The sequence below is a fragment of the Colobus angolensis genome, unplaced genomic scaffold (assembly GCF_000951035.1).
Source record: "Colobus angolensis palliatus isolate OR3802 unplaced genomic scaffold, Cang.pa_1.0 Scaffold124, whole genome shotgun sequence".
Lineage (NCBI taxonomy): Eukaryota > Metazoa > Chordata > Mammalia > Primates > Cercopithecidae > Colobus > Colobus angolensis.
In genome coordinates this window covers 5,819,381-5,845,352 of record NW_012113586.1, presented here as the reverse complement: position 1 = coordinate 5,845,352, position 25,972 = coordinate 5,819,381, and the positions used below count along the sequence as shown (strand labels likewise).

At 41.8% G+C, this 25,972-nt stretch overlaps 2 protein-coding genes across 3 annotated transcripts in view; both read right to left on the bottom strand.

Moving 5' to 3' along the window:
• The window catches only part of DENND2C (DENN/MADD domain containing 2C), a 91,562-nt gene extending 88,162 nt beyond the window's left edge, over nt 1-3,400 (bottom strand). Inside the window, exon 1 of the mRNA XM_011933204.1 lies at nt 3,251-3,400. The gene's annotated coding sequence lies outside the window, so the exon portion shown is untranslated. The remainder of the gene's footprint in view (nt 1-3,250) is intronic.
• A 2,696-nt stretch (nt 3,401-6,096) lies between these two features.
• AMPD1 (adenosine monophosphate deaminase 1) overlaps nt 6,097-25,972 on the bottom strand; it is a 23,272-nt gene continuing 3,396 nt past the window's right edge. For both annotated transcript variants that reach the window (XM_011933112.1, XM_011933113.1), the window contains 14 exons: nt 22,018-22,198; nt 20,204-20,369; nt 17,471-17,636; nt 13,220-13,439; nt 12,561-12,690; nt 11,322-11,516; nt 10,900-11,031; nt 10,354-10,517; nt 8,881-9,007; nt 8,534-8,697; nt 7,755-7,875; nt 6,913-7,086; nt 6,639-6,749; nt 6,097-6,273 (listed from right to left, as the gene is read on the bottom strand). In XM_011933112.1, the coding sequence (XP_011788502.1) occupies nt 6,115-6,273; nt 6,639-6,749; nt 6,913-7,086; nt 7,755-7,875; nt 8,534-8,697; nt 8,881-9,007; nt 10,354-10,517; nt 10,900-11,031; nt 11,322-11,516; nt 12,561-12,690; nt 13,220-13,439; nt 17,471-17,636; nt 20,204-20,369; nt 22,018-22,198 (2,210 nt within the window). In that variant the 3' untranslated portion in view covers nt 6,097-6,114. The remainder of the gene's footprint in view (nt 6,274-6,638; nt 6,750-6,912; nt 7,087-7,754; nt 7,876-8,533; nt 8,698-8,880; nt 9,008-10,353; nt 10,518-10,899; nt 11,032-11,321; nt 11,517-12,560; nt 12,691-13,219; nt 13,440-17,470; nt 17,637-20,203; nt 20,370-22,017; nt 22,199-25,972) is intronic.

The following is a 25,972-nucleotide window of genomic DNA, read 5'->3' as shown; positions in this document are numbered from 1 at the left end:
CACCCTGTTGACCAGGATGGTCCCGATCTCCTGACCTCGTGATCCGCTCGTCTCGGCCTCCCAAAGTGCTGGGATTACAGGCTTGAGCCACCGCACCCGGCCTCTTATCCCTGTTCTTTATTCATATCACCTGTTTCCTGATCCAGTTTCAGCAAACTCCTATTCATCCTTCAAAGCCAAACGTAATATCTTCTCTCTAATCGTCCTCCCTACCACATGCAGAATGATTTTTCCTCATCAGTGGTTAAACTCTATCTATACTTCTTTTTTTTTTTTTTTTTTTGCATCTCTTCAAACATATATAAATCTATACTTCTTTACAGCTCTTACCACGCTGAAATTGTAGGGACTTATTCACATGTCAGGTTATAACTTCTTGAAGATAGGGAAGCATTTTCTTTTCTTGAATCTAACACTTAACTTACAGTCTGCGAACAGATATTTTTAACTTCTTAATGAAAGAAGTTATGAGGTGCTTTTTATTGAAAAATAAGCACCTCATATTGTTAAGATAATGCCATAACTGTTGTTGCTGAGGGTCTGAAAGCTTAGAATCAACCCCACGTCATTCACTGGCAACAACAAAAAAAGCGTTCCTACATACAAACTGTAATTAAATCGTATTTGGACATGTCTTCATCTATATATTGCAATATCAGTTTATTTTTTCCTCTTTCTTTCCTTCTATTTGAAATAGTTTTTTATAGACCTCTTTTTAAAATACCTATTAGATGTCATTTGTATCTCACTCACAGAATTTGAAACTCAGTATAGTGCAAAGTTTACAACTAGGTCCTTGGAGTATGACTGATTTGAATTCTACCTTTGCTATCTAGGTTGTCTAATCACGGGCAAGTTACTCAACCTCTCTATGCCTCTTAATGAGATGATCATAATTAACATCTCTCATGGTGCTGTTGTGAGCATTAAATAAGCTAATACATGTAAAGAATTTAGAATACTGCCTGGCACAGAGTAGGTACCAATGAATGCTAGTCGATGTTGTTATTGTTACCATCCGCTTTAAAAACAGCTTTTTTCTGGTACTTATTTTAGCTCACTTGGTAGAATGGAATCTCCTAGATGAAAAGAATTACATACTGCTCTTACATAAATATAATCTTGTGCCTGTTGCATAGTAGGCCCTCAAAAAACAATGTGAATGTAAGGTTTCAGACCTCCAAGATCAACAAATTGTAAAATCACAGAAAAATTTATACATAGAGTACATGTTTAAAAATCATGTTTTAAAGTAGTTTCAAAAGACCCATCCTCCACTGAATTGTTGAAACATGTTTAAGTAAAACTTCTACGGCAACATACACAAAAATTACATTCACTAGTAACTTTCCCTCTACTACTTCATTTAATTTGATCTTGGTATCCAGTGGCCTAAAAATCTTGCCTATAACTTAAGACTCACTACAGATCATTTAAACGCAATATAATTTCCAGCTTTAGAAAACTGCTTATTGTCAATAAGAAAAATGAATATTCTCCTTTATTGCTGCATTTAAAAAACGCACTGCCACATTCAACACACACACACACACACACACACACACCAACTAATGAAAGACCAAGACACATAATTACTACATTTCCTGGTTTCTGCCTGACAAAGTTAGAACAGGCCTACAAGTATCCCCAGCAAAAGCCTACGGGTTACAAAACTGCCATTTTCTTTTGTATTTCCCATCTCCCCGCTAAAATCCCTTGCACACATATCCACAGTAAAGAACAAAAACGTCTATAATAAAAGCTGTATGAAAAAACATATATTAACAATATTTTGGAAGATTTAAATCTTCCTATAAGCAGCCCGTCAATTCACAAAAACAAATGAAAGTCTTGATTTGGAGCAATATTCCCAGCTTACTTTAGCAAGCATCTTCAACTACAACTATTTAGCTAAGGCAAAGAAGTAGATTATTTGATTGCTACAGACTTCGTGGTAAATGATTCAGCAACAGTGTACAGATAACACTACTGCGCTATTCTAGAAAATTTCATCAATCATTTAAAAATAGAACACACTCAAAACAATGGTGACTTTGTGGGAAAAGTTTAAACAACTTATTTACACAGTAAGCAAGGATCTATCACTTTATCTAAAACACTGCAGGAGAATCACTAGCTTTAGGGTAAAGGTTTGTAAAGTGCCTACTATGTACCTTAGTAGTTGCTTCACAGAATATACACACTCCACACACACGTTCAAATATCTGAGATTTGTAGAATACTCTCACTCATCTCATTTGGCCCTGAGAATGCCCATAAGCATGAACTTACCAGTTTCATAGTTACGGAAAGGGAGGCCCAGGAAGTTAATTTGACCGAGGTATCACAATCTGGTTCCGTGGGTTCTGGCCCTAGACTTGAGCCTTTTGACTCATAATCTAATCATCAGCTGCTATACAGCAATAGTTACTCAAATGCTCTTAGGTGTTCCATTGTCAGATTTTTTAATTAAAATTCTACTTGACAACTTTCGGTACTGTTCTTATTAGATGCTGTTAAGAATCAAAACACCAAAAAAAAAAAAGCAAAAAAATTGTTTGGAAGTGGATCGTCCCAGCATGTCGAAGTTCAAGCTCACTAGCTAATCTTGGAGAAAGCCCGCGTTTCCCCGGGCTGCGGGGCGCTCCCTCCCTCTTCCCCAGGAGAGCGCGGCGCCCCGCCCAGGGGTCCCCAAGCCCCTGAGGTGAGCGAGGAGGTCCTCAGCCAGGCTCCGCCGCAACCCGTGCGGCCACAAGAGGACGTCCCAAAGCTGGGCCCAACACCCGGTTGCTGCTCCGGACCGGGGAGGTGCCGAGACTGCTGGGCTCGGAGACTCCACCTTCGCCAGCCCAGCTCGCACCTTCCGCGGACTAAACCGCGGCGCCTCAGCTCCGCGCCCGACGCCCAGAGGGGTGATGCCAACCACCCCGTGTCCGAAGCCCCTGCGACTTGAGACCCCGCACCGAATCACCCCGACTCCTACCTGTCTGGACCTCAACGTTGTCTCTGTGGCCAGGCTAGTCTCTTGGGTCTCACTCGGGTCCGCTGCGTCCCGCCCCCGCATGCCCTGCCAAAGGCTCCGCCCCGGCTGCAGCCCCACCCCTAGCCCCGCCCGGTCTGGCAAGACTCAGTTCTTATTGGCTCCTATGCCCACCCCTCCCGCTACGCCCGCCCCTGACACCGCCCCGGCCGGCGGTAAGGGAAACTTCCACACCTCAAGTCCGCTAAAGGGCCAGAACCTTGCCAGGACCCCGGTCACTGCAGTTCCAGCAGGCGGGCGATCGGTGCCACCGTCGTCCGGCCGAGCCCTCGAGCCAGAGCTCCATCGCCTTCGCCTGCCGTCGCATCGGGCCCACGGGGACGGCCCTACGCTTTATGTGAAGGTTTACTGTTCACAACTACTCAACAAGAAAAAGCCTGGCTTAATCAGGGAATCTAAGCACTCTTTCCTAGGCTGACCTCAGTGGGCAAACAATTGCACTACGGTGCCAATTTGAAACGTCAAGAGAAACAAATAACTCTTGCAGCACCTCAGGCTTGGGATCTCAGAACAGGGGTGCCTTGATACTCCCAGTGCGTGAGGTCAGCCCCCACGCCCTGTTGAGACACATTTGCCTAAGCGCTCCGCCTGCAACACGCTCTTGCTCAGGTATGTGCATGGCGTTGTGCCTACTGCAAGCTGTAACCCAGTTTCACCGAGGCTGCGGGACAAGGATCTGTTGAGCCTGTTTCCCAGGCACTCGCTAACCACCCCACCTCGACTCGCCCCGCCCCACCCAACCAGAGCCTCTTGGGTCTGGTGACCAAACTCTTCCTACATTTGTTCACACAGAGGTACCAAAATAGAAGACTACCAGAAAGAGAGGTGTTTAGTTACGTATCACGGATGACTGTCACAAGTAAACTTAAGCCAAACAATAAAGGCAGCATATCCCAAACAGTTGTGAAACTATGACCTGTAGACAGTAAAACAGAAATTACATTCTATGATGGGGGGAAAAAGTAATGACATACTTTAAAAAAAATCATGTCCCAATGAGGAGATAAATGTGGATATTGTTTGTAGTAAATTTTGAACACTGATCTTTATGGGCTTCCCCCACCAAAAAAAAAAAAAAAATCTTATCTAACGTATCTTTTTATTTATTTATTGAGACAGGGTCTCTGTGTGTCACTCACACCGGAGTGCAGTGACCCAATCATAGCTCACTTGAAGCCTCAACCTGTTAGGCTCAAAGAATCCTCCCACCTCAGCCTCCCAAGTAGCTAGTACTATAAGCATGCACCACCACCCCTGGCTAATATTTTTATTTTTTTGTAGATACAGCGTCTCACTATGTTGCCCAGGCTGGTCTCCAACTCCTGAGCTTAAGTAATCCTCCTGCCTCAGCCTCCCAAAGTGCTGGGATTACAGACACGAGCCATTGCACCCAGCCCAGAAATGTATTTTTTGTCCTCTGCATTCAGGAAGATTATTTGGCAAAACGAGGCAGGTTGAATTCCAAGTATCACATATGAAACCAAATTTATAGATGTAATAAATGAATTCACATGTATGTATTGTACTGCCCTCTCATGGGTAAGATGGAGATATACATAATGGTAGTTAATGCCCTCTGAAGTCTGAGAATACAGTGTTTAATGTAGCAATTTGTACTATTTTGATGAGGAGGAGGCCAAGGTAAAATAAAATCTGGTTCTTTAAAGGGTTTACAAATACTCAACAAACAAAACTTCAACTTAAGAAATCAGGAAGAGATTCTTACACCAGAGCTAGTACAAACATGCTGTCAGGGTTACACCTATGCTTATGGTTGCCTGTATAGAATATAGAAACATGCAGGAATTTGCTTTCATTTTTTTTTTTCCATTTGAAAGTTCAGGCTGGGCGCAGTGGCTCATGCCTATAATCCCAGTACTTTGGGAGGCCAAGGCACGTGGATCATTTGAGCCTCGGAGTTTGAGGCCAGCCGGGGCAACACGGTGAAACCGCGTCTCTACAAAAGATTAAAAAAATTAGCCAGGTGTGGTGGCATGTGCCTGTAGTCCCGGCTACTTGGAAGCCTGAGGTACGAGGATCACCTGAGCCCGGGAAGCCGAGGCTGCAGTGAACTGTGATTACACCACTGCACTGCACTCCAGCCTGGGTGACAGAGCAAGACCCTGTCTCATAAAAAAGAAAAAAGTTCATAACTTTTGAAGACGTCTCACAAAATTCTCTTTTTTACTTGTAGCCACACTATAACTTCATGCTGAGGACAACTAGAGGATAGGAATGAAGTCTTATTCTGTATACCTTTGGTATTTAGAACAGTACCTGATAATTTAGCTATTTGATCAATAATTGTTTATTGAGTAAATTGAATGAAATGTCAGCCCAGCCACTAGATGCCAACACAGTCGTATGTGTGGAAGTATCATCTGCCCATTTGGAATTTCACCTGACCTTGAGTAATAGGCATGCTTCTTAAAAGTTACATGTGTATTTTACTTTGGTCAGCAAAATCATTTAAAACGTACCAGTTTAGCTCCTTTGCAGTCAATTGTCTTATTGTCAATTACATCCTTAAAGCTAAGAATCTTTTGTAAGATAAATTCTCCCTGAGTATAATAACTCAGAAGTACTGATTTTTTATATTGAGGCACACCCTCTGGTTTTGTCTAAAAAAGTCGCTATTCACTTATACCTTGTCAAAGGACTTTTTAATGGTTCTAAGTGCCTTAAGCAAATTTCATTCTGTAAACCAGAAGCCTATCTCCCAAAAAGTCATTTGCTTGTATTTTTGCCCAGCTTTATTAGATATTTTGCCTGAAAGTCATAGAGACTACAGTCAGAGAAACCTACATTCCCACTGCTACACTTCACCAGGTATATCCTTGTGCAGGTTATTAACCTTATTAGCTTTAGTGTACTAATTTCCCCAAAATGGAGATAATAATATCTACTTTATATTTCCCCAAAATGGAGATAATAAGGATTAAATGAAATAATATCAGTGGAACATCTAATATTGTCCTTGGTTTATAGTAGGGACTCAATTAACAGGTAACTATTATTATTCAAACTCTACAATGAAATTCTCACTCATATTATTATTTGGTTTATTCTTTTTTTTATTCTGTTGATTTAAGACCCTCAGCAATTAAATTGAGTTCATAACACCAGGTTTCATAGCGATAGGCCATGCGGATTTGGGCTACGTTTGTCCTCCGGATGTCATTTCCAGCAGGGCCTTCCTCAAGGTAATTGTCGCCCAGAAACTTTACTTTCTCCTATAAGAGAAAAGGGTGCAGAATGATTGTTGTCTCTTTTCACACTGGTATAGACAATAATTGCATTCTTTACAAAAATTCCTTCCTTATGTTAGCCACTGACAAAAGAATAATAATAATAAACCATTAAAAGCACTCATCTAGTGCCTCAGTGTTCACAGTCTGCTGAGAAATCAAGTGTATTTTATTTCCCTTGCCTAAAAGGCATAGGCAAAGAGATAGAATAATCCCTTCTCGTCCTTGTCCATAGTAACTGCATGTGATTCGTGGGCCAATTTTTCCACATGTGTTTCCCATCTACTTTTTCGGTGTTCAAGTTAGCAGACCCTATACTCAGAAGGGAAGCCATTTGAGGACAGGTCTACCTCATGAGAAATTCCACACTGCAAGACACTGTTCCTTGCCACTTCGCACATGTCACAGGTGCTCAGCTTGAAGACTTGTGCAGCAATAGCATATTCTTCCATTAGGGGCTCCTGCAGTTAATTATTAAATGAGGAAAAAAGAGGAATGAATTAATAAATAATATGTATCCTGCACAAAAGAAAATAATAAAATACCTTTATTTGACTTTCAAATTCTAGATGGGAAACAACAGTCCAGCAAAATACACTTGTATTGCCCAAGCCCATACTATACCTTGGTAAAGTGGAATTGCATTGGGTCATCTGTGGACAGTGAGATCATTAGCCCTTTCTGAAGGAAATTCAAAAAAGGATTTTTGGCATACTCTAGAAATAGGCTATTGTTACTTAGTGGTGACATGGCGATGGGAATCTGGGCTAAGAAAAACAAGTACTGTAACACGGGACTCTGAAAAAGAAAAGTGAAAAAATACTTAAAGATGTTGAAAAAGAAATACAAACTAGAAACACTACAATCTCATGATCTGGCTTAAGCTTCAGCTTTCAACAAAATTATCACTTGTTCTTCAAGTCCCTTAGTAAGGAGAATTTAGGAGTTTTTCAATGTAAATGCTATTTAGGATAAATGTATTTAGGATACATTAATTTTCAGAAGCAGTGAGTCAAACCAGATTGTTTATTCGATCTATAATTGCCTACGTTAGATGGTCTGTCTCAGGCAAAAGACTTTGCCTTGAAACATTCTTTTTTTCCCCTCTCTCTACAAGAAAGCTCTGACTCTCACAAAAAACATCTTGAAGCATGCTATAACAAGAAATCTGGCAAAAACTAGCTTAAGGAAAGCCAGGCCATCTCTGAATTATCCCTTGTCAGGATTCTAAGCTAGAAGTCAGGAGATCTGTGTTAACATATCTCTAACAGCAACTAGCAAGGTAATCTTGAGCAAGTCCCTTTACTTCTTTCTGTAGAATGAACTGCACTAAACTAAAAAATCTTTTATGCTCTATTTGAATATGATTCCAGTGTCGATAATGACTTGTGACAGTATGGTTGGCTAAGGGAAAAAAGATTCCTCTAGCTCCAATGTAAAAATTAAGACGAGAGCTTCCAACTCACCTTTTTTAAATTTAGGCCATGAGATATATTATCTGCTGTCATGAATGCTGTCATGAGATGGGTGAGGGCTCCAGCTTCCCCACAGTGAGGTCGGAACAGAAACGTATTCATGCCTCGTTCCCTGGGGAAATAGAACTGCTATTGGAATCACAGGTTCTGAGTATGGAGTGATTCACAAGAAAATTCAGTAGAAAAATGAACACTCTGGAAGGAAGTAAGCCATCCAAAGGATTCAGCAAAACAGTCCCAAATCATAATCTTAACTCTTTCTAAATACAAAGTTTCTAAAAAGAGGCAGCAGAGGATATGGGGGTAAGGAAGTAAATCAAGTGTTGATTGCCTGGATGGAAATACCTTTAGTTTCAATAGGAAATTTACCAATATCAACATCTCATCATTTATTCTATTCTATTCAAATTTTAAGGGAGAAATGTTTCCAGAAAATCCCAGTATAATATTCCTCTACTTATTCCTTACCCAAATATATCAAGAAGGGTAAAATATATGAAGTGTTATAATTAATTACACAATGATTAGTATAAATTCCTAAACTTCCCCCCAAAAAAATGAACTGTGAAAGTTATTGAAAGGATCAAAATATCAATCTCTGCCCCTAAGTAAATAACTTGAAGAAAAAAGTTAAGAGAAGGAAATTCCTGATTTGGGCCAGTTGGAACCATCACAGTAATGCATGAGACCCCTGACCACCTTTAGTGCCAATATATGTGGAAAGAGCTGTGTCAAATAGACCCTCCTAGCTCCAGTTCTCTCCTGCTTACTTTCTCAGGCTGTTGAGCACCATGATGTTTGCATACATGTAGTAGGCATAGTAAGTGTAAGATGGATTCTTTTCCAATGTCCACTCTTGGGGCTTGGGACTCTTGGAGGAGAACATGTGGCCACTGTGTTTGGACTCATCATCCACACTGTCAAAGCCAGTGATCTGTTAGGAAAAGTGAGTCATGCAATGGGTTCAGTCCAACTGCAGGGTCCCAGTCCTCACACAAACTTTCAGGTCCAAAGGCACAGACCAAACATAAAGGGATAAGCACCAAGAATTCGTCATGACCAGGTAGGAAGGCGGGTTCATGAGCAGCAGTATGAAGGCCTGAAGGGTCATGCTTACATGCTTGAGGAAGACACTGAGTTCTGGGTTAGCCTGGGGGTTGATGGTGGCCTCAAACACTGGTATGAAAATATTCTCCAGCATTTTTCCAAAATGTGGAAGGAAATTCTTGGAACGGAACACATCACTAGAGGCAAGAATTAAGAGAATTTAGGAGAAAAAATGATTTTTAGGACTGATAGCCCCAGTATGAGGGAACCAGAGGACCGAGCCCCAGTATGAGGGAACCAGAGGACCGAATGTCATGCACAGGAAAAGACTTGGTATATCTATCCTAGGTCCATGCTCCTCATACATTCTTCTTGGTCCCCTATAGAGAGGGATTCAGTTTGGGCTGCACATAGGAAGTAAAAGTTTTTTGGTGGACCCTATTCCCCCATCTTTTTTACAAATCTTTGTCATAAGAAAACTAAACCTTCACAGCTGAGTCCTCATAGAGGAATATAGCAAGTATGTCATAAAAGTTTCAATATATGTGTGCAGCTACAAGACAGTGAGCATGAAATGATTTCCAAGAATACCTCTGGTCTACAATTTAACAAACTCTTATATAGCAGTTAATATATCCCAACCACTCTTCTAAGTGTCCAGAAATATTAGCTAATGTAATCCTCATAACAACTCAGTAAGTTAGGTATTGTTTTTAACCTTGTTTTAGAGATGATGAAACTAAGGCACAATGGGGTGATATGACTTAACCCAAGGTAACACAGCGAAATGGGAGAGCCAGGATTCAAGTATCGCCACTCTTGGTCCAGAATCTGTACTCCTAACCAACCTCTCTGCCTATTAGACAGGAAGTATTATCCCAGGCAAAAAATTACTTTTTTGGTTAAAGAGACAGGATGAAACTCTTACATTGCAGTAGGTCACACAGAACACAAAGACAGGTAGCCAGATAATACATAAACACCTAAGTTAGATAAAAGATCAATGATACTCAACAAACCGAAAGAGAAGCCATCCCTGAAGGCAATGAATGACAGCAGGGGGTATGAAAGGGAGATGACATCCTCAGCAATACCATTGATAAATACTCTTTGATTGTGGAGAACTTGAGCACTTGTAGGTGGGACAATTGACAGACAGTAGTAAAGGTTCTGATACAAGAAAGCCACATCCCAGTAGAGATGAGCATGGGAAAGAATGGACTTGACACAGGGAAGACCAGGTGAAAGACAATGTATACCAAACTACATAGTTCTTATTCTATCTTAGTTTTAATTATTCTCAGTAAGTTATTTATGATCTTCATAAAGCTAGAGGACTGAACTGAAATGATCTTCCTAACTCCTGTTTGTGGTTAAGAGTGCTGCACCCAGAGTGGACAAAACCAAGCATGCAGGACCCCATAGTGAATACTGTTTTAACAAAGCTGATTTCTATCTAGATGGGCAACACATTCCTTGTTCATACAGGGGAGTTGAAGCAGATGAGACAAGTGCAGGCTCTAGAGTTTCTAGAGGTACATACTAGATCCTGGGGACTTGGATCATCCACGTCATGTTGGGGCAGTGGATACGATTGCGGACAAACCAGGAGGAGAGTTTGTTCCACTCATCAGGACTGCGGCCATAGATGGACAGGCGGGGCTCAGCATGCTGGTACTTGGCCTCCACCAGGTCTGCACCTACCTCCTGCAAAGCCAAGAGAGAAGTCCAAGCCAGGGATTCCCACAAGTTTCTCTGGGGTCTAGGGAGAGGAGATTCCCTTTCTAACTCTTCCTTTCAGAATCTGAAAAGGCTAGGTCCTTAATCAGTCTCAAAACCACACCCTTAATTTCTCTACCTTAGGAATAGAGGTCTTTAAAAATCATTAGAGTGGATGTTTCAGAAGAAATTCCTATATTCATTTGTGTAGTGTTTGGCCCCAGGGAGAGCATCCTCCCTCCCTCCCTCCCTCTCTTCCTTCCTTCCTTCCTTCCTTCCTTCCTTCCTTCCTTCCTTCCTTCCTTCCTTCCTTCTACCCTTTCTTCAAGAACGATGCCAGGTACCATAGATCTGATTGGTTCCTCCTCACCTTGATGATAGTGGCGAAATATTCTCCATTAATGTAATTGTCTGTCTTCAAGTAGAGGTCCCGTAGCTCACTTGCTCCTACCGGATTATATTTGTCATTGAACTTATCAAAACGCTGGAAGGTCTGGCGTCCCTGAATCAGGAAAAATTGCAGAAATGTATTATTACCAGAGCTGTCTGGACACAGAGAGCTAGGAAATAGTCAAGCAGAACTGGGGTCTGGTAGTGGGGGAGGGCATTGGGCTCCAAGAATGGAATTTGGGACAGGTGACAATGAGCAACCTTCAAAATTGTCTGTGGTGCTTTCAGGCATCGTGGCAAGCCAAGATAGTTAAAAGAGCTCTGAGAAGGGAGGGCTTGTAGGAGAAAGACACATGAGGTTCTGAGTATTAGAGTGAAACTGACATTGGACTTTCAACCTACAGCATGAACATCCAGAGAATCAACAGTCAGGTCATAAGGATGCATTTTTAATTTCACAAAAAGTTCCTTTAGGGTCAGATTCTTCTCTTTGGTGCTATGGACCACTCTGTCGGCATCAGTTTGGTAAGATTTCTTAATAAAACGCAGGAGATGTTTCTGGTTCATGCAAGCAGCTGCATGGATATGAGTGTCCACCTGTATGTACATTCAAAGAAAGAAAAAAACATCAATCAGCCTTAGTTATGACACTCTGTTTAGAGGATATGGTGCTGCAAATCCCACTGTGTTGGGACAAAGTAAATAATGAGGATGTGAGCTGACAGTTGGTGGAGGTGGTCCAGCAATAAAAAACCCGTTACAACTGTGATGTGCCCACGTGAGGATGTGGAAGATTCGGCTAGATGCAATAATAATGCTTGCTTCTTCCATATATCTGTACATCCAATTTACTTCCTACGTCTGATCCACACATTCTTCAGGACCATTCTTCACTCCTGAAACACAGCTGGAAATGAAGTCACTACCATAACTTTCAGCCTCTAAGGATAAAGGATTGAAATTATGAAGCCATGACACGGTGATGGCTTTTATGAGGTAGATATTCTTATAACTAAATTTTATACACTGAAATTTCAGCAGATTAAGTAATTAGTCCAAAGTTGTATAGGCAGCTGAGCCAGGATTTGGGCCTGAATCTCTGCTCATACATTTCCTATTCCCACTTCCTTGTAATCATTTTAATGGTCAGAATACATCTTGAAAGTGTTTCTAGTTGATTGGATTTCACAATCTCTAGGCTGGCTCATTTGATATTCACAATCCTCATGTGAACTGGACTGTGCAGATTTAGTTCCCAATTTGACAAATGAGGACTGAAATGAAAATATGTCATCACTTCCTCCAAGGTCTTACAGACAGGAATTCAAAGAAAAAGGACTAGAGGGAAGATCTTTCAAATTCTAGAATGGTCATTTTTGATTTTTTTGGTCGTTATTTTTGTTTTGATGATAACTATAATTTTTTATGCCAAAAATGTGGCAAACCTTTCTGTGGGGAAAACAGTAGAAATGGCACTTAACTCTAACCCATTAGACATAATCTGTCGTCTGCTTTTACTAAAGTCCACCAAACCTGTAGAAATCTTAGATTAATCAGAAACATACTGTTGTCTTGTGCTTTTCAATAAATAATTGGATTGCTTTTGCCCAGGAATTACCTCAGAGCAACTAAAATGTTTACCTTCCTGCAGTTATAAAAATCTCGGTGAGGGTTGTTTTTCAGCTCTTTTAACTCGTCCATCTCGTTGAGCATCTGATGGACCTGGAACTTGGAGGAGAGGAACTTCAGACGCCGGTGGGTATAGGTCTTACTGTGAAAAATAAAATTAGATAATTCCAAAAAGTTTCAGACATTCAAGGAAAATAGTCACAATTTCAAAACTATCAGGACCTTTATCATTCCTAGGAAATAATTATTGGAACAAACCTTTCAGTTTACTCTTCAGTTAATCTCATTGAGAAGTAGTGGGCTCCAAGGGCTTAATCTTTTCAACAATGTTGGACATAATAATGAGGGAGAACTTGGAAAGATATCTTAAAACTCCGTGGAGAGAGTGTTGTTCAAAATTAAAAGCCCTGGCTTTGGGGTCAGCAGATTCGAGCGCAAATCCTGGCTCACCCGGCTGTGTCACTTTTGGCAAGTTACTTAACTCATCAAAGTCTTAGCTCATAACTGAAATTATGAAAATAACCACCTCCCAGAGCAAGTGTAAGGAATAAAAGGAACAATGTGCATGAAGGGTTTAATATAGTGTTTGAACATAGTAAGCATTTAGTAAACGCTTAGTCTTACTATCAGTAGTCATAGTACTAGTTGTTTAGGTCTCACTAAACACTTACACAGGTCCTTGAGCAATTAAAGCAAGTAAAAAATTCATATCATCTAAGAAGGTGTCCAGATTTGGGTAAGGAAGTGGCTTAGGCTGATCTTTGCTGGCTGCTGCTTCATTAGGATAGACGTAAACTACACCGTCCTTCATTTTGAGGTGATAGCCCAGGTTTTCGGGAAGGTTGTCTGTTCGAAAAGGGTCCTCTCCCTTCTTCACAGGAGGAGTAAAGACTTTTTCAATCAAGCACAGAGTAATATATTAGCACATAGGATGAACGACCACATAAAAATAACCAAAATCTGAAATACTACAACATCTCTTTAGCTTGGAATCCAGTACTTAAGTTGTAATTATCTGGAATTAAGCTAACCTTTATTTTTGCATTATTTTTCAAAGGTGACTTAATAGTATAAAATAACTATAAAAATAATATGTTGGCTGGGCGTGGTGGCTTGTGCCTGTAATCCCAGCACTTTGGGAGGCCGAGGCGGGTGGATCACCTGAGGTCAGGAGTTTGAGACCAGCCTGACCAGTACGGTGAAACCCCATCTCTACTACAAATACACAGATTAGCCGGGCTGTGGTGGCACACACCTGTTATCTCAGCTACTCAGGAGGCTAGGAGTAGAGAGTTCGAGGAGAATCACTTGAACCCGGGAGGCATACGTTACAGTGAGCTGAGATCACACCACTGCACTCCAGCCTGGGTGACAGAGGGAGACTCTATCTCAAAAAAAGAAAAATAAAATAATATGTTATCTAGTGTGAGAATGATTTTTCAATTTATTTGGAAGAACTGTTTACATAAAGTAATCGATATACTACTTAGAAACAATCTTCATTATTTACTGAAGTTGGTCATCAAAGGCTTTCTGTTTAGAGCATATTATTAGGTCTTAGATAATAAGATAAGAATAAAAGTCAAACTATAGTTAAAAAAATAGAGTTTAGATCTTTAGCTTATTTAAGCCAATCTTTTTCATTAGGCTTAATTTAGAATGTTTTCTGAAACAGGCTTTTAAAGATCAGTTTTGGGTTCACAGTAAAATTAAGTAGAAAATGCTGTTTCCAGGCTGGGCACAGTGGCTCACGCCTGTAACCCCAGCACTTTGGGAGGCCAAGGTGGGTGGGTCCTTTGAGGTCAGGAGTTCAAAATCAGCCTGACCAACATGGTGAAACCTCATCTCCACTAAAAATACAAAAGTTAGCTGGGTGTGGTGGTGTACACCTGTAGTCCCAGCTACTCAGGAGGCTGAGGTAGGAGAATCTCCTGAACGTAGGAGGTGGAGGTTGCAGTGAGTGAGTTTGTGCCACTGCACTCCAGCCTGGGTGACAGAGTGAGACTCCATCTTAAAAAAAAAAAAGAAAGAAAGAAAGAAAAAAAAGAAAATGCAGTTTCCCCACAGCCCTTGCACCCACACACGCACAGCCAGTCTCCACTCTAGGAATCCTGCATCAGAGGGTCCATTTGTTATAACCGATGAATCTACATTAACACCTTATAATCACCCGAAGTCCACAGTGCACATTAGGGTTCACTCAAAGCCTATGGGTTTTGGCAAATGTATAATGACATATATCCACTCTTATAGTATCATACAGAGTAGTTTCGCTCTCCTAAGAATCCTCTGTGCTCCACCTAAAGTGGTTTTAATGTAAAAAAGAGATATAAAATAAATTATTATTGTAACAGTAATAATTCTTATGAGAATTATTTTTCCCACCTTTTAAAGCACATACAATTTCTGCTAAAGGAAATGAGACGAGATTAAGTGGATGTGTTCCCTTCTTTCCACTGCTAGTGGTTTCAGCCTAAGGAAGCCACGAACACATTTCACACTGTCAGAGCCTTTAAGAATTCATCCTTTTACTTTCAGCAAGTATGGTCATTTATACCTCTTCACTACTGTGCCCAAGGAAGGCATCAGAAAGTCTCCTGTTTGCAAGTGATGCCTACAGCTGCCAAAGTGAGAAAAATAGCATAGATAAAAAAAAAAACAGTCTGCACATTTCCTATTCAAAATTGGGAGAAAAGGAACCTAAGAGAAGTGAAACAGCATGTTGCTACATCAAATATTAATTTTGAAATCCTTATACTTAAGGATTAATAGCTCACTATTAATGATATAATTATTATTAAAGCATAACTTAGGTGAAATAAAGACAAGACAAACTAAATGTCAATATTATAGAGGATGGGTAAACCACTGTTATGAGTTACCAAACTGGAGACATGTTTAATATGATTTTAATATTAAAAGGAATTATAGACAGGAAGTTGTGGAACTGGCGATCTTTAATAATATTACAATTTGGAAGTTCAAAAATATATTTTTTTTTTTGAGATGGAGTCTCGCTCTGTCCCCCAGGCTGGAGTGCAGTGATGCCATCTCGGCTCACTGCAAGCTCCTCCTCCCTGGTTCATGCCATTCTCCTGCCTCAGCCTCCCAAGTAGCTGGGACTACAGGCACCTGCCACCACACCCAGCTAATTTTTTGTGTTTTTAGTAGAAACGGGGTTTCACCATGTTAGCCAGGATAGTCTCGATCTCCTGACCTCGTGATCCGCCTGCCTTGGCCTCCCAAAGTGCTGGGATTACAGGCATGAGCCACCGCGCCTAGCCTCAAAAATCTTAAATATTTGCCTCCCCAGAAATCTTAGTTCTAGGAATATAATTCTAAAATTATGAGACAATTACAGGGAGATGTGTGTATAAAGATGCTTATTGTACCCTTTTTAGAAACAAGTTTTAAAAAGTCAGAAATTTAATTGCCTAAAAATAGGAATTAAGTCAATTATGTTCCAGTTATACAATAGAAATCTGTAAAATTATTAAAATCTGATTGTTGAAAAATACGTACTTAACTTTCCACAAGGCAGAAAGTAAAAACTGAGATAAGTAAATAAAGTGCTATAGAAAGTCAGAATATGTAGTTTACATCTATCCAGAAGGCAAGAAATGATAGTATTTGGGCTGCCTCTTGAAAGATTGGGTTGGCTCTAGAGACTTGGACATGTGGTGAGTAAGTGATAGGAAGGACAGTCTGGGCACAGGGAAGCAGAGCAGCAATCCAGGAGCAGGAAAGTGTTGAACTATGCAGGGAACGAGAACTATTTCCAACCAGAACCAAGAGTATAAAGATGGAGCAGAGAAAGTAAGTTCAGAAATAGCTTGAGTGGGCTGGGCGTGGTGGCTCACGCCTGTAATCCCAACACTTCGGGAGGCCAAGGCGGGTGGATCACGAGGTCAGGAGACCGAGACCATCCTGGCTAACACTGTGAAACCCCGTCTTTACTAAAAACACAAAAAATTAGCCAGGTGTGGTGGCGGGTGCCTGTAGTCCCAGCTACTCGGGAGGCTGAGGCAGGAGAATGGCGTGAACCCAGGAGGCGGAGCTTGCAGTGAGCTGAGACCGTGCCACTGCACTCCAGCCTGGGCGACAGAGCTAGACTCCGTCTCAAAAAAAAAAAAAAGAAAGAAATAGGTTGAGTGTGCAAGTTCAAAAATAAACAGGCCAGGTCTGGTGCCTCGTGCCTGTAATCCCAGCACTTTGGGAGGTTGAGGCAGGCAGATCACTTGAGGCCAGGAGTTTGAGACCAGCCTGGCCAGCATGGCAAAACCCCATCTCTACAAAAAATACAAAAATTAGACTGGCGCACGCCAGTAATCCCAGCTACCCAGGGGGCTGAGGCAGGAGAATCGCTTGAACCCAGGAGGTGGAAGTTGCAGTGAGCCAAGAGGGTGATGCTGCACTCCACCCTGGGCAACAGAATGAGACCTTGTCTCGGAAAACAAACAAACAAATAAAATGTAGTTAGGGGGCGAGAGGATGTGGGCCTGAAATGCCAGGCTAAAGACTGGACTTTGCTTTGTAGGTAGCAAGGAGCAGCTAAAGGTTCTTGTCAGGAGAAGGATGTGCTCAGATCTGTGTTTTAAAAATTAGCACCAAAGTAAAAAGATGAACCAAAAGAGAGTGAGACTGAAATTTAGCAGAGTAGTTAGGAAGCTCTTGTAATTATCTGGACAAGGAGAAGGCTAAGCCTGAATGACAGTTTAGAGAATGGTGAAGAGAAAAAGTTCAGAAAGATGTTGTGCAGACTGAATCAAGTGATTGGACACACGAGGAAATGGGGCCAGAGATGACTATTACTATGGTATTTTTACACTAGATTACTTATAATCTAGGGGCATATTTTAAATTTAATATTTAATAGTTTAAATAAAAGATATGCTTCATACATTAAATAAGAGAATTGTTACCTGGATAGAAGCTCTCATTTGCTATCCAAGCCTCACCATCAATGTTGCGTAAGTATTTGGAAGGGGTTTTAGGGAACCTCTGAAATGACTTCTGCATGTATTTCTCACGTATGCATAGTGCCCGATACAGACCTTTGCAAACAATTTCAAAATCTTCAACTGTAACCTGCCAAAAAAAAAAAAAAAAAAACCTCAGCATATCAGAGTCAATCCCATGAAAAACTGAGAAGTTAGTAAAGCTTATCCTTGGCACCTCCCAGCTCTCCTGTGTATCGCAGCCCTTTCTGAGCCTCACCACTCACCTTGCTGCTCCTTAATTGACTTGGGACCAAAATCTCCCTCCCAGAGCAGGTCCTGAAGCTTTTCTAGCTTTTTTGTCTCTACCAAACTTACCTGTCCTACGAGTCTTTCCCTTATAGTCCTGTATTTGTTTTTGGTTTTTGTTACATAGCAGGGATTATCTAGCAAATAAGATTAAAAGAATCCATTCTAACATGGTATATACTTTCTTCCTTCCAAGTACGTGTGAATATTTTAAGTACAAGACAATACCTCACACTGGGCGTGGTGGCTCACACCAGTAATCCCAGCACTTTGGGAGGCCAAGGTGGGTGGATCACAAGGTCAAGAGATCAAGACCAGCCTGGCCAACATGGTGAAACCCCATCTCTACTAAAAATACAAAAATTAGCCGGGCGTGGTGGCTTGTGCCTGTAGTCCCAGCTACTCGGGAGGCTGAGGCGGGAGAATCGCCTGAACCTGGGAGGTGGAGGTTGCAGTGAGCCGAGATTGCGCCACTGCATTCCAGCCTGGGCGACAGAGCGAGATTCCGTCTCAAAAAAAACAAAACAAAGACAGTACCTCAACTGAAAGACTATGTGACTCAAATTGTGAGAATTCAAACCACTTGGTCAGTGAGGGAAATATTTTGGGATGAACAAGGGGTCACAAATCTCTCAAACCCATGCCCTGCCTTCTTCAGCTATGATGATCACAACATCATTCTGTGAGAAGTTAGTCTTTTAGATGGTTTTATTTCTGGGTAAAAATGGAGAGATTCTAGAGGAAAGCCTCATTAGAGCTGCTGGAAATTTCCCCTGCCTCCATTCCCAACTCCTGACTGGGCCAGGCAGGCATGCCCAAGTAGTTATAACTTGAAATCACTGAATGTTCATTCTCAAAACCCAAAGACTTTTACTCTGGGACTAACGTATGCTTGTCCCCAATAGTTTAAGGTCCAGATATTGATCCTGAATTAGTTTAACTATTTTAAAGACCCGCTGACCTTGGCCAAAAGAGTCTGGCACAGGTGCTAGGTCTGGGGGTCTGCTTCCATGCTTCCAACGGCATGTGTAGCTCATTGCCACCTAATAGGCCACTAGTCTATCAGGTCCTCAAGAATGAGAGCTGGGTCTCATTCACCTTCATGTTCTCAGCACACAATGCCTAGCACAGAATAGATGCTCAATAAAGACTGATTAAATTGAATCAAGTGTTTAGCAGGAATTAATGATCTTGGGAACTGAGCCCTGGTTTCCCCTTTGCCTCTGTTTAAATTACAAGGGTGAAGACTAATTTGGGTACAGACTACAACCAGGTAGAGCGTAGAGTGTTGCTCAGCAGCCCACATTCAGCCCACAGGTACAGCAACATACTTCGTTTTTCGCAGTCTCCAGGTCAAGGTTTCAGGTGCTCTCCAGCTTTCACAGGAGGAGAAGCTACTCCTTGACTTCTGCACATTTTGTTCGTCCTCCTAACCTCTTTGTTTTTATTGTTGTTTTCATTTCTATCAAGCATGCAGGTATGACATTTATCTCCAAATTTTTACGTTATTTTGAATTCTGGAGTCCTCCAAACTGTGTTTCCCCTGTACTCATCTCTATTAGGCATTTCTTTTTAGTTATTTAGTGCCTAAACCCCCTGACATTTAGAGAGCACCCATGTTATACAGAAAATGAATAAGCAAGAATGAGGTGCATTTAACTGCCCTGTCACTTTTAAGTATCTTAGGACTGACTCTAAGTGGGTCAGTTACATGAGAAGGGGACCCAGCACTGGTCATTAAAACTATATTTGGAGCATCGACTGATGGCTGCACAGCAGTTTCACCAATATGATGCTGATTCTGCAAGTCCCTGTGGCAGAGATTTATTAATTGACCAACTGTTCTGGATGAGACAAGCAGGTCAAGTTGTTTGTGACGTGACTTTACTATCCCTGTGGCATACTAGAGTCTGTTCCAAGTAATGATCTACTATGTAACCATCTGCAATGAAATTGGAGAGTTCAGCTCCTCAAAACACAATAGCCTCATTAGGATTCTCTAACCTCTCTCTTGTCTGCTGGGGTCTTTCTTTTCCCCAGAGACTCCCTGCCTCCCCAGAGGCTCCCTTTTCTGATTTATGATAACATCAGTGAGATCTGACCACTCTACTGCTCTCTTTGATCCTTTTTGCCAAAATCTGTCCATTGTACTCTGTAACATACACACTGCATTCTACTCCATATTCTCCATGTGCAAGCAAATGAGATAGAGGATACATTATGTGGGATGATAAAAACAACAGAAATATAAGACATACCATATTAGTAGTGAAATGCAATAATGAAGTGTAACAAAGTACAGGTGAGCTAACACCTCCCTCAACAGGAAGGAGAAGAAGGTAAGGAGCTAGAACTGTCAAGCTGAATGGCTTCCTGGTTGCTAAGTCTGAGTGGCAAGGACCAACTCACCCCAGAGGCATAGTCACCAGTGATCTGCACTCTCTGAAAATCAGGCACGGTCTGGTAGGTTGGAGATGAGGAAATGTATTCATCAATGTGGGACAGTTTGGTGGAAGATGTTTCACTTAGTGGAATGGACAAATTAACAGTCTTCCGTCCTTGGAAACGCTTTTTTCTGGGTTTGAAATTTAAAAGTAAGAGTTAATTTTGTCTTCATCAGGCATTTCACTGTGACAGATAGATGTTTCTCTATACGATTTTATTCTGAGAACAAAAAGTAAAATTTAAAATGTGGTTGGGTATCAGAAACAGGATCCAAGCATAGTGGGAGGAGAAATCACTGAAGACACATGACAGTGTGCCCCTCCCCCTGGTCTACCTTGGAACAGCCTTAGCAATCCTAGAAGACCTTCACCATGACACCCTTCTTCCCAGGCAATCCACTCCCAGCTGAACAGGCAGTCTAGGTACTACAGAAAACACAGGCTATGTCAGTGACTACCTGTATCATTTTATTCATGTTCCTTAAACACGGATAAAGGAGCTCCCATTTACCCACCTAAAAATATGGTGCAAAAATGACTACCTTATAGGATTTCTATGAGATTTAATGTGTACAAAATGCCTAGCAGAGTACCTGGAACTTATAAGGTATTTAATATTATTTTCTCAAATCAACAAGTATTTGTTGAGTTTGACCCAAGTTTATTGCTTTGACCCAAGTCCTATGTTAAGTCCTATGGGGGACACCAAAGGAGGTGGATTGCTGTTCTTTCCTTAAAGATGTAAAACCAAGAGAAAGACAGCAGTGTAGTCTTTTCCCCATGAAGCTGGTGGGATCGGGGGAGGACTTAAGGAGAGGATTCCCCAACAAAGTGGTTAGTATAGGTTTGAGGTTTGAGGACTAAAGTGTGGCCGGTAGTGAATCCTAGAGTGGTTCAAATAATGGAAAATAGATTTGGTGGAGAGGGATTTTCAAAGACTGCTTGGGGGAGGCAGCAAGTATGCATCACAGATGGGCAGGGCATGAGGGCAGAAATAGAGAGCAGTATTCCTCAGGCCAGGAGGTGGTCAGACTAACTGGAAGGCAGGATTCACGTCAGGGAGCATAACACTAAGACTGGCTAGGGACAGAGTCTGAAGATGAAGGCTCTTGTGTCCCAGTTTATATAACTGTTGTGTGTAAATTGAATATGTTCACAGCAGCCATTTGCCCACTTTGGTTTGAAATAATTCTATGGTATCTCGAAGTCCTCTTGCTTAGATGGTTAGGGAGGCTTCAATCAAGGGAGATGTGAACAAGATAGGAGGCCCACTGCTTTCTTCTTTTTTCATCATTGGCTCCTCACTCTACTCACTCTAGCATATCCAGTGTGGGGGGAAAAGGAATTTTTTTTTTTCTTTTTTTTTGAGACAGAGTCTCACTCTGTCACCCAGGCTGGAGTGCAGTGGGGCAATCTCGGCTTACTGCAACCTCCGCCTCCCAGGTTCAAGTGATTCTCCTGCCTCAACCTCCCAGGTAGCTGGGACTATAGGCGTGCACCACCTGCCTGGCTAATTTTTGTATTTTTAGTAGAGACAGGGTTTCACCATGTTGACCAGGCTGGTCTCAAACTCCTGTCCTCAAGTCATTCACCCACCTTGGCCTCCCAAAGTGCTGGGATTACACTTGTGAGCCACTGTGCCCAGCCTTAGGAATTTCTAACTCTGGCAGAGTTCTTCCTCTGAATTGAACATCATTTGGATAAATTAAACCATATCTTCCCTGGCAGATACCCCTCCTTAGGTGCCAATATGCTAAGCATTCCGTTTACACCACTTACCTCTTGGCTTCTATGGAGGTGGACAGAGTCTCCAGATGGAATATGTGTGCTTGCATCTCACGATGAGAAATTGGACAGATCTCATCCACATCAAAGGGGGAAATCTCCTGACGACCTCCTTCATCTTTGACTTCAGAGGCAAACACTTTTTCAGCAAAGCTGCGTGTTGCATCATCAATTTCTAAAAGACGTTTTCACATATTAGTGTTCAAGCCCCTTTTCAAAAGTCATCTGAGAGTTTCTGCTATGTGTAAGGCATGAGACAGGGACTCTGCTGCGTGCATGGCTCCCCTGCTTTCCAACCAGGGTCCCGGAAACACCGCAGAGCTCAGTGCCTGTTCTCCTTTTAGTGGGTTTCTGTGTGGGTGCCTTGAAAATGTGCTCTCAGAAACATGGGTCAGATTCTCGTAGCACATTTCAGAATAGTCCTAAAGGTGGTCCTAAAGATGAGACTGGGCTCTTGTGGGACCAGCACCTCATGTAAGATCACCTGTTTCTGGCAAGGCTAAGTTTGATTTCATAGTTTGAACCATGCAGCACAGTTCTTCCCATTAGATTGGTGGAGTTTTTCTGATGGTTTTGAAGATGTGGATAGGATTATTGGTCCTTGGAGTTTCTCTTGCTAAGGAGAACCAGTGATTCCAGTGATCTAAGTAGTTCTGAGAAATAAATGTGTATTTTAGGGCCTTTCTTCTACTTAAGACAGATACTGTGTTTCTCTCACACATCAAACCTTGTTTTCTTCAAATCCAGACAACTTTGTGATATGCTGCTGTATGCAGGGAGGGGACCACTGACATTTACTACCTAGTACTGGAAGTCCCATTTCTTGTGGACATGGGCCTCAGTAATGAATGACCCTTGGAAGGCCAAGTTTACTTGTATATACCCTAATTTTCCCATTCTTAAAATGAGGGGAGATGATGCTTCTTAGTTTGGCAACGAATAACCCCAAGACCCTCAGGATGTAAGAAAACCAGTGTCTCAGGGCACGGTGGCTCATGCCTGTAATCCCAGCACTTTGGGAGGCCGAGGAGGGTGGATCCCTTGATGTCAGGAGTTGAGGACCAGTCTGGCCAACATGTGAAACCCTGTCTCTACTAAAAATACGAAAATTAGTTGTGCATGGTAGTGCACATCTGTAATCCCAGCTACTCAGGAGGCTGAGGCAGGAGAATCACTTGAACCCAGGAGGCAGAGGTTGCAGTGAGTGGAGACTGCACCTCTGCACTCCAGCCCGGGTGACAGAGCAAAACTCTGTCTCAAAAAAGAAAAGAAAAGAAAACCAGTGTCATCAAATAGGATGGTGATGGCCATCAAGTATCTGCCTTTCTGTTAAGTTCCACTGTGTTCTCCAGATCCTCAGTGTTTTCTGTCTGAATAATCATTACCTCTAATACTTTTCCTAGTATTTCCAGCAAATAGCTGGTAGCAATAATGACAATGGCAAATAGCTAGCTATTTGGAGCAACAGTAGAAGACAGAAACATTCCCCACAGGATGACAGAGCAAACTGTATGCAGAGAGAAAGATGCCCCCATCCATTAATGTCTATACAGACCTGCAAAAGTCCATATTTTCTATTATAAATTAAGTAGATGTCATGTGTTCAAGCTCCCTGCTCTGCACTTAACACCTCCTACATCTTCCTCTATTTCCATTTCTTTATCTGTAAAGTGGAAATACTAATACCTACCCAACCTCGCTGGCAAGACTGTTGTGACACGAAGTGAGATAGTGTATGTGGAAATGCCTTAAGACAAATAAAGCACCTAAATTGAATGAGGTAATGTGTAGCATTGGTCAAACAGACATTTGGTGTGTGGGGTTAGCTTTGGACTATGAATGAGATGATAAATGATATGACTTAGTACGTGATGAAATGTACATTGGAGATGATAGGAATTGATTCATAACTTCCCCAACAATAACAGTCAGGTCAGCCAGTTTTTAAAACCTGGTTTGTTACAGCAAAGTTAACAGAGAAGCCCACTATGTTGGCCAAACTTCATGCATCTATTTGCCTTGTTAAACTCAAACACCTGAAATGGAAAAGCATCCTTGGATGCTATCAGTAGTCCTTTGGCAAGCACCATGATCCATGAAGGAACAAATGGAACACCAAGTAAATGCATTCGGTGGCCTGAGAATGCCTCCACACCCTACTGCCAACTGATCCCCAGAAATAGTGTCACTTCTTCCTAAGCATCATGAGCAAGCACATGCATCTCAAGGGAGAGTGGCAAGCAGAAGTCGGAAGAGGCTGAATGCACCATGAAGGGTGAATGGAAATAGGACAGTTGGTTATGAAGATGAGAATGAGGATGATGCAACTGGTCAGTCATGCTGGATCTGCAGCAATAGTGCTGGAGGCCTCAGGAAGGACAGTATGGAAATGGATGCCCAGAAACCAAATCCTACTTGCTTGATATCTGGCTTTTCCAGAACAAGCATTCATTGTCTGGGACTGCACATTTCTATTTTTTTCCTATTTTAAAACAGTATTGTTTTTACTAAGATTGTCTCTCTCTAAGCCACTATAGACAGTTGAAGAGTAGAAACTCTACTCTTGAGAAGTAGCTTACGTGATGACCAAAAATTATATGGTTGGTATTTCCTTCCACTGAATCAACCACTTGTTTTGACTTCGTGTAACCACAGCTGAAATTTGACTCTTAATTCAAGAGCTCTGCTTTTCAAAAATACCTCGGGGAGTGGGCCTGGCATGGTGACTCACACCAGTAATCCCAGCCCTTTGAGAGGCTGAGGTGGGAGGATTGTTTGAGGCCAGGAGTTCGAGACTTTGGAGCCTGGGCAACATAGTGAGAACCTCATCTCCACAATTTTTTTTTTTTCCAAAAATTAGCCAAGCATGGTGGCATATGCATGAAGTCCCAGCTACTCAGGAGACTGAGGTGGGAGGATCGTTTGAGCCCAGAAGGTTGAGGCTGCAGTGAGCCATGTTCGCACCATTGCACTCCAGCATGGGCAACAGAGTGCAAACAAACAAATGAAACATATTTCAGGGAATGGTGGTGATTATGGAAAGGAAAAAATGAAACTTATATTTCAAAAGATAAGTAGGTAGGCCAGGTGCAGTGGCTCACGCCTCTAATCCCACCACTTTGGGAGGCTGAGTGGGTGGATCACCTGAGGTCAGAAGTTTGAGACCAGCTTGGCCAACATGGTGAAACCCTGTCTCTACTAAAAATACCAAATTAGCTGGGCGTGGTGGGACATGCTGGTAATCCCAGTTACCCAGGAGGCTGAGGCAGGAGAATTACTTGAACCTGGGAGGTGGAGGTTGCAGTGAGCCAAGATCATGCTGCTGTACTCCAGCCTGGGCGACAGAGCAAGACTCTGTCTCAAGAAAAATAAAAATAAAAATAAAAAAAGAAAATGTGTGTATAATAGCTGGATGGCCTTGGGCAAACCACATAATAACTGGGAGCCTCAGTGTTCATCATCATAAAGGGGAATGTTAATAATAATAATGTCAATTTCAGAGAATTGTTATGAAGATTACACAAAAAATACTTTAAAATTATGCAGTACCATACAGAAGTTGGAGATTACTATTATTAACACCGGAAGCGCAAGACTCTTGAGAAGAGGAATATCATGCTTGCTTCTTAACCCAACAAGTCCAGAAAAACATGCTTGTTTCTCAGCAGTGCTTTATTAATGTGTAGGAAAGACAAGGTTGTACACCTTTCATCTGCCACATCTCATCTCCCAAAGGAATTCAGAGGCAGACCTACTATCAGTTAGCGAAAGGACAAGTCTAATTTGAGATTGAGGGGAATAGACAACTAAAGTTATAGTTTTACCTAAAATAGGTTTTTAAGGCCAGGCACGTTGACTCATGCCTGTAATCACAGCACTTTGGGAGGCTGAGGTGGGTGGATCACTTGAGGACAGGAGTTCGAGACCAGCCTGGCCAACATAGCAACAC